This window comes from Phalaenopsis equestris, unplaced genomic scaffold, assembly GCF_001263595.1.
Source record: "Phalaenopsis equestris unplaced genomic scaffold, ASM126359v1 Scaffold000921, whole genome shotgun sequence".
Classification (NCBI taxonomy): domain Eukaryota; kingdom Viridiplantae; phylum Streptophyta; class Magnoliopsida; order Asparagales; family Orchidaceae; genus Phalaenopsis; species Phalaenopsis equestris.
In genome coordinates this window covers 165,967-178,419 of record NW_018165360.1, presented here as the reverse complement: position 1 = coordinate 178,419, position 12,453 = coordinate 165,967, and the positions used below count along the sequence as shown (strand labels likewise).

The window sequence follows — 12,453 nt, the reverse complement described above, 5'->3', positions numbered from 1 at the left end:
TTGGGATAGATACAGGATTTGAGGTAAAACGCTCTTTCATCTAAACTATGAAAATTATGGGGTCAGTTTGACTTCATCTTTTTTAAAACTAAAAATTTTTAGAACGTCCTTCCGAAGCGGGCAACGGGATTTCAATTCCGATGACCGACAGCTTCTTAAGGGCAAACCCCATACAAAAAATAGTGCCAACATATACATACATATATATATTTATCTATCTATCTATATATATACATATATATATATACATCTATTAATCTATATATATAGAAAGCTATAGTGGGTCTTAGTGGATTATGGGTAAATGGTGAATATCCAGTGTTTAATAGGTATATAATGTGACTTCAAAAGTTTTTGTAAATTTTTTAATACTTCCCTCAAATAGTATAAAGGTATCAAGATGAAATGAACAAATCCACTTACTTTGTGAGTTTTAGGGTATCAAGATGAAATGAACTAATCTCCTTCGCTCTATATAATTCTTCCCTTCCCATTTCTCAATCTCGCATTTTCTAGGGTTGCCATCATTCTTGAATCACTGTCTATCCCTCGCCTAAAAAAAGGCTAAAAACAAATTATCAATCAAGATTTCAAATACTGTAACTCTGAAGTGATTCACCTAGATTGATTGCAGGAATTTTTATTTAAATAGTCACTAGTAGATACTATTTATTTTGAGGTTAAAAAAGTTTCCCTAACATTTAAGGACTATTTCAAGTAAATAATATTTATATTACCATCCAACCGACTAGTTTTAAATTTCTTAAATTTATTATTTTTTTTAAATATGCTCCTATATACAAGAAACCAACCAAGTCCTACGAAAGGATGACTTGCAAGAAAATGGGAATTAATTAGTTCCAAACACAAAGATCCACTACAAAGAGGCAATCCATGACTCAATCTATGGTCAAGGATGATCTATTGCATCAGTATGTTTATCGGCCAAAAATGATAGCACTAGGTTGCAACCCTTCTGGAAGAAGAATAGGCAAGTTAGGCAAGATAAGGCAGTTGAAATAAGTGGGTGGATGTAAGTATGTGTTCTGGTAGTGAGCGAGTAGCCTAATGAACATGCAACAAGTCTATACAAATATGTAGAGCATATCATGTGATGTGATGCCAATGTCCTACTAGAAGGTTTAAACAAGTCCTACAAAGAGAAATAATTCAATATTTCATGAAGAAGACATGGTTTTCTAGCCAATGCTACATGCAATGAAGTCAATATAGAGCTGATAATGCAATAAGTATGTCTGTGTGTCTGTGTGTCTGTGTCTGTGTGTGTCTATATATATGTATGTATCTACATATATATATTTGTGTAATTTTGATTTTATTTGATTTTGACTAATTTTGGTCTAGCTAGATCAATTTGGGCTAATTGACACAATTGAACAAATTCGACCAAAACAAGTCTTAAATTGCATTGAAATATGTCTAATTAATGATTTAACTTTGAGAAAAATTTAAAATGAATTAATTTGGGTTTAATTTGATTTTGATTCAATATGATTCATTTGGGTCAAATTAGATCAAGTGGTCAAATTGACCCATGTTTGATTTAGTTGAGCTTGATATAGGTTTTCTTTGATTGATTTATTTATTTATTTATTTATTTATTATTATTATTATTATTTTGTCTTTGAAAGATGTTCAGATTGATGTAATTTGAATTTTAACTCAATCTAAGCCAATTAAGCCAAATTGGTTCAAATATCCCAACTTACTATATTAGACTTCAATTTGGGTTGTTTTAGTAATAATTAAAAAAATTTAAGATTAAATAAATTTCTTTAATTTGAATTGAATTTAGATTTAGTTCAATATGTTCAAATGGGTTAAACGGGTCAGGTTGGTTATTGAATTAATGTAAAGTTGCCACCTATTAATTTTATATTTGATTTGTTATTTTAGTTTATAAATTGATTGGACTAAATTTGGGTATAATTGGTTCAAATTTCAATTGATTTTGTTCAATTTAACTTATTTTGTTCATATAGGCTAAGTGGGCCCGCTGAAGAAATCTTAGTTCAATTGGCTTTGATTTTGTTTTAATTCAGTTAAGTATAGTAACAATATTATATAGTTCAATTTGGTTTCATCTAGTTTTGAACCTTGATGTCTAGTTTTCAATGACCTACAACTCACTTAGGTTTATTAGACCAAACACTTGGGTGATTGGGTTCAATTGATTTTGTGGGTCCCACAAATAGGTCTATTGGGTTTACGTGTTTCTTAATGGCATCGTTGTGGCCGGCTCGACTTCTATTTGGGTGAGTTGATTACCAATTTTAATTCCATTTCAAATCAAAACTGATGGATTGTTATTAGCATTAGGATTCAATGCTTAATTTAAAGTCCACTTAATCATTATGAAATTTTATTAAAGATCTTGTTAAAGTTCTTGTATACCTAGATTGGATCCTAGAGTATAAACATAAACAAGATGTGTTGGCCTCAAAAAGGAACCACACAAACAATCAATTTTCCTGCCAGCTATTATCAAAATAAATATTACATGTTCAGCAACCAGGCCAGAATTTTCATTTAAAAGAAATATATACAAAAAATGAAACAAATCTCCATTAGAGTACCTAAACAAGAAAAAGTTGGCAATTTTATTTCTTCCTCGGTAGAGAGTACATTATTCAAATTACTAATCCAACAAAAATAATTTGTAATCCCTTATTTATTTAGCTACCATAACATCATCCAATAGCTACTCAACTGTTCATAATTAAATTACTAACAAGATACAAAACATTAATCGAGCTAATCATTTTATGAAAAATATGAGTGCCCGAGATAGAAGAATATTGAGCTGAGAAAAATAGAGGCCATGGTGACACTTCCTGGCATTTTCCCACAATCTTTTCTGACAAACATTGCCTCATATACAGGCCATGAGCTTGCGACAATAAATCCAGATAGCAACAATTGAATAAGCATCTCATCCAACCCTCCAACTCTTCTTAAAGCCTCTGTGAACCCATAAATGAAGGATATAAGATTAATAATGGCTATAATCCCCAGTGAGAAGAAGAAAGGCGAAGCTATGCCGAAGACAAACTTGCCATTGTCATATAGCTTGTTTTCTTCTCCTTTTTTGACTTTGTTTGTTAAGGTGAACCCTGGGGCTGAGATCCCTATTTGGCTAAGTATAAAATCCAAGGTTCCAAACAAGGAAGCTGTGACACCTTTAATCATCCACATTCTTTGCTCACTCCACCATCTTCGAATTAATCCACCGACTTCCATGTACTCAATGAGATCTTGGGCATAGGTGGCTAAGAAGAGATAGACATAGAGGAAAAACCATGGATCTGAGGCCTGCCATAAAAAACAAAATCTTAGACTAAATAGGTACCAAAACAAAGTGCATATTGTTTCACAGTTATATGTTAATTTCATGCAACTTTATGAGTTTGCTAAACTTTTATAAACTCAAAATTATAACTCACCACAAAATAAAATTAAACTTAAAAAACTACACAAACTCTCTTAAAAAAGGATGCTTATTTTACTCATTCTTATTTTTTCCAAGAATTCCTTCTCAATTGTACTTAAACCTTAATTTAAATATATTAAGAACTCATTAACATTACATACTATTCACCCACCAAAACATTCTCAAATTTCCTTTCTTCAAAAAGTATGTTTTCAACAAGATCAATTGACATAAGTTGCAATTATTAATGAATTAATCAAATTCAGATTTTCATGCTCTCTGAGACAAATGAAACTATCAATACTGAAATATATTTATATAGATATACATAATTCTAACAAAAGTTATACACTTATAAGGTAATTGATAGACATACCTTTGGGAAAAGAGGTTTGCCATAGAAAAGAGCCAATTGAGGAAGAAGACCATATATAGTCAATGGAATGCACCAAGATGCCCATATTGCATAATGCATATAACATAATCCAAATATCAACGAAACCTTTCTGCTCCCATAGAAAATAGGACAATATCTGGAGAAACAAACCTGATAAAGTCCTACAAACCATCTCTTGCACTGACTCAACGCATCAATCAAACTATTTGGCGCATCTCCTAGAAATGCTGGCCTATCTGGGTTACAAAACACAGACTTCCATCCATGGCAATGTAATCTGTAACCAGTGTAGTAATCTTCCACTAGAGAACCATACCTGAATCCAATCTATCACCAGAGAATTTATTAATTATATGAGCAAAAAATTATTATGCTTAATCCTACAAACTAAGAAATGTTATGTTAAATAAATTCAATTATAAATTAATTTATGATTAGCTTATATGCTAGCTACTTATTTGACTGCTGATATATATGTAAAACAATGTTAGAGTTCATTAATTATATGATCAAAAGATTATCATACTTAATCCTACAAATTGAGAAATGTTATGTTAAGTAAATTCAAATATAAATTAACTTATGATTAGTTTATATGCTAGCTCCTCATGTGACTGCTGATGTATATGTAAAACATTATAAAGTTCATTAATTATATGACCAAAAGATTATCATACTTAATCCTACAAATTGAGAAATGTTATGTTAAATAAATTTAATATATTAATTAATTTATGATTAGTTTCTATGCTAGCTATTTATGTGACTGCTGATATATATGTAAAACATTGTTAAAGTTCATTAAAAAAAATCAAATAAAATTTTATTTTTTGTTACACACCTGATAACCCCACTCTTTATGCTCTTCTTCATATCTGCAACTAGCTGCTTCATGAGCTTTCAGCAAAACAAACTCTGAGCTCAGTAAACTACCCGGCAGCCTGACTTCATCAGAAAAAGCCACGACTGCCGGTGGCAAGCTATAAAATGACCGGCGAGAGAAGAAGCAGCCGGTCCCAACATAGTTGGCAACCTGCAATCCATCAAATCCAAATGAACCGAGGATGAAAACCCGCCGGAACTCTCCTGCATAGATATCGTTCTTGTTAAGTCCGGCGCCAAACCGCTGCGGGAACTGGACGAAGGAAAGGTTAGGTGATAGTTGGTCGTCAAGAAAGTAGCAGAGAGCTCGCTGCGGCGTGTTTGGATCGTTGGAACACATGTCGCAGTTCAAGGTGAGGATCAATGGCGCATTGGTCATGATTTCGGAGATACGAAGCTTTTGCATGCATGCAAAAAGATGAGTTTTTGACATTTTATACGTCAAAATGATGACACTGTTGGTAAGATATACAACATTTGGGTAGTATAAATGTTAAAAGTAAAGTTTAATTAGGCAATTTTATTGTTATAATTTAATTTTCTTATATTTATGATCGTGAAATGCTTTTCTTATTTGATGATTTATTTTGTGTTCATGATAATGCTTTATATATTCTTGGTTTTATGAGGTTGTTTTATGCTTCCTATCAAACATATTATATTTTTTGCTACTCTTATTATCTTATATTTTCAACATAAAAATATTTCAATTTATCTTTTTTTTAGAAAAGGAAAAAGGAGGATTATTATGAGGACTAACAAGTGCGTTGAGAGCTCCGGCCTTGAAGTTGTGGGGAGAAGCTGGGCGCTTCTCCCTGGAGATATAGATCAGATTTGGGAGGGGATTGCCACTGATGTCCTTGTCCTTGTTGCTTTCCAAAAGAACTATATATATATATATAATTAGTATGTTAGTCTGACTTGATTTGGTTATCGCTTCTTTGGTTGCTTGTACTTGGGTAATAAGTGTTGAAAATTTATGGAGTTTGCTAAAAGAAATGGGGATGGAAGTGCTAATTGTGCTATGAGGTTATCAATGAATAAAAACTATATCATCAATAATATAAAATGAACATGTTTTCACATAATTATGAACAAAATGTATAAATATGTCATATTTCTACCCATTTTGAACAAGATTTTGTTGCTTCAACCATCATTCTCTAATTTCTCTGGTCTAAATATTCTTTAGTCTCCTTGATCATGAGAGTTGCCCTCTAGTGAGCTGAAAGATCATGTCATCTTTTCCATTATAGGAGAGTAACTTAAGGACACAGTATTATAGAATTTAAAAAAAAAACAAGGGAAGATTTGCATATGTAACATAGAATTTTAAATTATTTCTATACTAACATTTGTTTTAGATATCTCATGCAAATTAAATTCAATTTTTCATAAATCCTAACATCACATACCATCTCATCATCACGGATAGAGTCAATATTATCTATCAGGATAGGCAAAATCACCAAATATGTAATTTTTTTTTAAATATTGGGCAAAAATGTATATCAAACAGGGTAAAATTATTAAATTGCCTAAACTACGTACATAAGAAAAATAATTTTTATTTTATTATTTATATATATAAATTATAAATTTTAGGGGACTGATTAATTGCCCACCCAGAAAACCTGGTTCCACCCCTGTCCTTAATAAATATATGGCACCAATTTTCATATGATTACTTATTAATAAAATGAAGATTAGTTGTGTGCTAACAATGTGGTTTAAGAAAACAAGCACTGCGTTTATAAAATGGATGTTCCTATCAACCATAAAATCAAAGCAAAGAAGCAGGAAAATTTAATTAATTAAACATTTGAAAGATATTACTAAGAATGCTATATAAATTTACCTGTATTATTGAAGGATGGTCTATGCGACTGAAATTTTTCCATTTCTTGAAGATTTCCTTCTCCTCCATCGAGCTCACTAAGCTGAGATCGACGCACCCTTTTTCCATTGCATAATCCACTCTTTCCTTGAGGTTTTCAAACATCACCTGACATCAACAAACATCCATAGTCCACAGTTTCAGAAGATATCATAATTAATTGTTAAATATATATTTTTAATAATTAAGCCATATGGTTTAATAATATGATTAATATGCATAATTGCGTTGGTTGTCGGTTTAATCATTGTTTATATTTATTATATATACCTTGGGAAAAAAGTATTTGGCTAATACTTCCTAACGAGATTTTTTTTTCATCTGAAGAACATAAATGCATTTCACGTATCATCACATATTGATTAATTCATTAAATATTCATTCTAAAAGAGGTTTAGAGATCATAAGAACGATATTTATATAAATGTGAGTTGCAAGTTATTCTTTTTTTAGAATGATGAACTATACATTATAAAATATATGGCTCAAATTTATGACATATGGTTATAGAAAAGGTACTATTAATTGTAATAAGGAACCCATAATTTCATCATTGAGCAACATAATGTAAGTCATCATAGTCATATTGATTGTTGTACACAAGTAGAATCTAGTGTTACATATCATTAGTAAGAGTCATTGTCATTTTAACGTTTTATTATTAACAAGATGCTACACATAGCTATAATTGAGATCGGTGGCTCCTTATTCTCACGTCTCCCAAAGACATCACTGTGCTTGATAATATGACTCAAAAATTTCATATTCATACATACATACACACTTATATTATCTGTTTGTACCACCAATCTCCCTTTTCATGAGAAGAATGGCTAATAAAACCATTGACCATCGCTATAGGTTTGAAACTTCTAATTATTCATCATTTGATGTTTGCAAAAGTCCAAACAACTATTATTACTCACCAATTTTCCTAGTTATTGTTCCCCCTTCTTACATGAAGAACAATCAAATAGATTGTTGATCATCACCAGACATCATCATTCCCAATCAATCAACACTTAATTTTTGCCAATGTTTGATACTTTATGTCCATCGATACTTGGGATATGGTGCATTTCTTCCTAGTCAATCAATATCCCTTCTTCTAAAGAGGGCACCAAATCTTTATTCATTGATACATTTGATATCTCAGAGCTCCTCCTATTATCAAAATATGAGATATATTTTCTAACTCATTTGTGGAACACTATATGAACAATAAAAAACATCATTTAGCATCTTTTTTAATTATTCTAGACTTCATGATTTCTTTTCTTTCTAAATAATGAGGTCAACAAGTGATATCAGACCTCAAGATAAAATAAAGCCTATCACACACCCATAAAGTAGGGGAAAAAATCTTTGATTCACGTATACTCATAATCCTAAAGATTTTCATCATCCAAATGATTAAGTTTATGTCAAGGTATTATTTCTTTTTCTTTAGATAGTATATTATTATTCAAATGTCATATCTGATTATTTAGATGGATATCCTTGGAGATATGTGGCTGACAGTCATAATAAAAAACAACCATAGTGTCATGTCCCTCTTTATTTTTAAATATTCAAATCTATCCATATAAAAATACTTTAAATTCTATAAATTCTATGATATGAAATCAAAATTTGTAATAACTTTGATGCCTGATTACTCCTTAAATGTTAACATAAATCTTTCCTTGAGTTATGAGCCAAGTAATCCCCTTTAAATTATAAATTTGATCATAACATAATTAAGCATGACATCTAAGACAAAAAAATAATTTAAAAATTTGGCTCAACACACTTTGATTTTACTAAAAGTTAGATATAAATGCATCATAAGGCATTTACATGCATAACACATAAATATTGTGTTTTTACATATCTCACACATAAACTTTCATATTTACATACAGAGCACTCAAATATTAATATCAAATCAAGAAAGAACTATTGCCCCCTCTTAAAAGTGATATACACCTTTCATGAATAGATTTAAAGCACCAAAATGTTATATATGTAAATATGGAAGTTCAGGTGCGAGATATGTAAATATAAAAGAATTGTGCATTACATATGTAAATTTCCAAAAATAAGAAATGCTAGCAGGAACATAAAAAATTAATTTTATGGTTTTAAAAGTCCTTTAAAAAATTATCTGGGAGCTAAAAAGGGCACTAAACACATGAAAATATTGTGTGTGGACATCTACATGTAAGAACAATAGCCTGGATGCAGCCACATCACTGTGCATTTGCATGTGACCCATCATGGCTATTGTTCGGATGTGCAATGAATGTACAAAATATTTTCCCTAGATACACATACTATCATCATCGAGGCACATGAAACACATATACAAGCCTTTAACTTTTAAATTTACTTTATAGAAACTTAATACTTTTTTTTAGAGTTCTGGAAAATAACATAATCATTCTTACTCATTAAAATTTCAAAAAAAAAAAAAAAAAATTTTGGGGGGGGGGGGGGGGGGGTTTGGGTGTAAAAAAAAAAAAAAAAAAAAAAAAAAAAAACTATACAATTCTTTGAAAGCATAAAAAAATGCCTTTATATTGTATTATATACAATTTACAAATTTAGTAAAATGTGTTGGAAAGATCTCAATTTCATTATCCCATGTTCTAATTTTTCTCCCAAAAAATGGTAAATACTAATTTGTATGATGTATACCTTTTTGCTGCAAATGTAGTTTGCAATCTCTAAAGGAAGGCAATGATCTTCTTTTGAAAAATGGCTTGATAGTTCTTCTTGAATTTCTTGATGCTAAAGTTATAATATTTATATATCTAGGAAAATATTCACTATCAAAATAACTCCATGAGTTTTTTTTACATCAAAATATTGATGTTTAATTATGTAGAAATTCAAAAATATTAACTCAAATAAACTTTAATTAAGCTGCACAAAACTTTACTAAGAAAGCAGGTCAAATTTTTTTTTAAACTAAGTGAATTATATCAACTACTCTTATCTCTAAACTTAAAGTAAATGTTTAGTTCACTAAAAGAAGAAGAGTTCAAATTTTAGAAAGTATAATTCTCCTCGCAATGAGATTATAATCAGTGAATAATTAAAATTATTATAAATTATATTGTGACAAATAGGAGCATACATATTCTTTACCCTCTCACAAGCACATAAAGAACATTGGCTAATCTTGAGTCAAGTTTTTAAATACTTGGTTTGGTTGGGAAGATACTAGCTCTCACTCTAGAGCTCCCACTATCCCCTGCCTAGAGGCTAACATCTACCCTTAAGTCCTTTACACTGGATCAAATTAGAGGTTCTAGCCTGTCACTCAAGAATCACTAATTTACGTCAATCAAAACTTATTTCCCTATTTATTTGCACTTAACCACATGAACTACATTCTCATCCATGAGATCAAATGTGATTCTTTCTTGGTTGAGAAAAGCATATTCGTTTCGAATCAATATATTTCACAACAAATTTTAACTAAACTATTGGTCAGATTGATTAAGTAAATGAAATTTAGGTCAAACAATTAAAACATATTTTGATATTTTAGATCATCAATTCACTAGTCCAATTAACTTAGAATTTAATGTATCCACTATAGAATTGAGCATCTCGATGAGAGAAAATCAACGAGCCTAAGATCACTCAATTCTGTAGTTATTAAGATACTTAAAATAGTAAAAAAAACACCTATAATCATGAAGATTCAATACAATTTATCCAATCAGGTGTTTGAGAAAGTTATTCAAATAGACCCCTCTGTTCATCTAAAGGGGGGATGCAGAGTTTATTTTAGACTAAATATAAAGAGATAACTTCTAGTCTCCATGGTAGCCTTAATATATAAGATCATATTGGAGACTCAGCGATAACTTACACCCTATATAGCCGTCGAACACCAGTGATTATTGCACGCCGGTCGTCCCTGCTTACTTTTATCAGTGACCTGTGCTTCATAACATCATATCCTAAATACAGTAATAACATATAACATCATATTGTTGATCCGACAATAACTTCTAACTATAGTAGCCACTTACCATCGTTCACCACTGCCTTTCTTCCATCGACTACTATCAACCACCCCTGCTCGCTACCATCAGTGACCCTTATTTACTAACTTTATCTCAAATTGGTATGTAATGTGTATGGGAGATATGACAACAACTTTTGGCCTCCATAGCCACCGACCACCTCCAATCAACTATCGTCGGGCATATAACCGTCCTTACTCGACACCGTCAACCACCCATGCTTGCTAACATCTTATCCCAAATACAATTGTAATGTGTATGGTCGTATTGGAGTCTTGTTGATAACTTCTGGCCCCCATAGCCAGCAAGCACAATTGACCACTAATTGTTAGCCACCATCGGCTATCATCAACTGTCCTTGCTCGTCGTTGTCGGTGACCCTTGCTTGCTAAAAATGTATCCCAAATACATTCATAATGTATAACTTAGTTTTGAAGACCCAACATTAACTTTTGCAATATGCAGTCATCGACCACCTTTGATCACCACCTATCAATCGTCGTCGACCACCTTCGATCATTCGCTGCTATCAAGGATCTCTATATGTTAACATCATATCATAGGTACAATCGTAATGTATAACACCATATTGAAGACTCAGTTATGAAATCTTGTATTTGTAGTTGCTGAGCACCATCGGCCAACATCGGTATGCACCACCTACCATTGTCGACCAACGACCACCAGCATCCACTGCTTATGACAATCATAGCTAGAATACGATAGCTATTTCTAACACTTCTATCTTTCTTTACATAGTATACCGACAAATGCAATGATCGATATAAAATTGTATCCTTGTTCTAAGAAATGGGGACTGAACACTAACTATAACAAGATAATCATTCTACATATCATTCAAACATAAAGTCCATGAGAATCAATTATAAGTTGGGGCATCTTTCCCCACAACTTTAAGTAGACACTCATATTATCATCTTAAACATGAAAATAAGATCAACAACTGACCCTAGATGTCTAGCTAAAAAACATTGTCTCAGCATCCCTGTCAGCTTTATTTTTTGTTGGAGGAGTTGCCCGTTAGAAGCTGTCTGTCACCGAATTTGAAATCCTGTTGTCCGCTTTCACATTTTAATTTACATATGGATTTAAGTTTAGAAAAATATGAAATCAAACTATCCCTATCTTGTTCATAGTTTAAATGAAAGAGCGCTATACCTCAAACCTTGTATCTATCCCAAAGGATAAACACAAGACTTGAGGATAATACTCGATCAAATAAACTAAGAAATATATGACATCTTTTTGGTCTGCAAAACTATTTTATTTGCCGATAATTTTCCTTATTTAATATGAAGAATTAAATAGGGTTTATTTTAAGCTGGGTTTGGAGAAGCATCCTATAAGGGAAAACCTCTATAGTTAATTACATCTTAAATGATAGAAGTCACCTAAGAAAACTCTCGATAAAAATCAGGAATATTATCTTCAAGGAGTTCAAAAGGATAGGACTTTTCAACAACATCGGACAAAGATGTGTGAAATGGGAATGACTCAAATTTGAAACATTTTATTGTAGAATCCAAAGGAGGAAGAACTAGGGGATGTCACAGATCTAGAGTGGAACTGTTGACCTCACTTTTGGTTGAGGTCTAGAAAACTTCTTTAGTAGCCTAGGTCTAGCCATAGGACTTTCCTATTTACTAGTCTTAGAAAATTAGAAAAGGTACCCCCACCATTAGAAATTCAAAACTCTTCTTTTTACTCAACTTGAAATTCTACATATTGATCTTAACCTCTAGCATTTAGTAGAGAAGATCATTATAAGAGAATTCAAGAGGAG

General features: G+C 31.5%; 1 protein-coding gene across 1 annotated transcript in view; it reads right to left on the bottom strand.

Moving 5' to 3' along the window:
- Window positions 1-2,620: 2,620 nt before the first annotated feature.
- LOC110032318 (cellulose synthase-like protein G3) overlaps window positions 2,621-12,453 on the bottom strand; it is a 36,476-nt gene continuing 26,643 nt past the window's right edge. The window contains exons 2-6 of the mRNA XM_020735903.1: window positions 6,589-6,735; window positions 5,491-5,616; window positions 4,690-5,127; window positions 3,828-4,175; window positions 2,621-3,333 (exon numbers count right to left, since the gene is read on the bottom strand). Coding sequence (XP_020591562.1) covers window positions 2,785-3,333; window positions 3,828-4,175; window positions 4,690-5,127; window positions 5,491-5,616; window positions 6,589-6,735 — 1,608 coding nt within the window. The 3' untranslated portion in view covers window positions 2,621-2,784. The remainder of the gene's footprint in view (window positions 3,334-3,827; window positions 4,176-4,689; window positions 5,128-5,490; window positions 5,617-6,588; window positions 6,736-12,453) is intronic.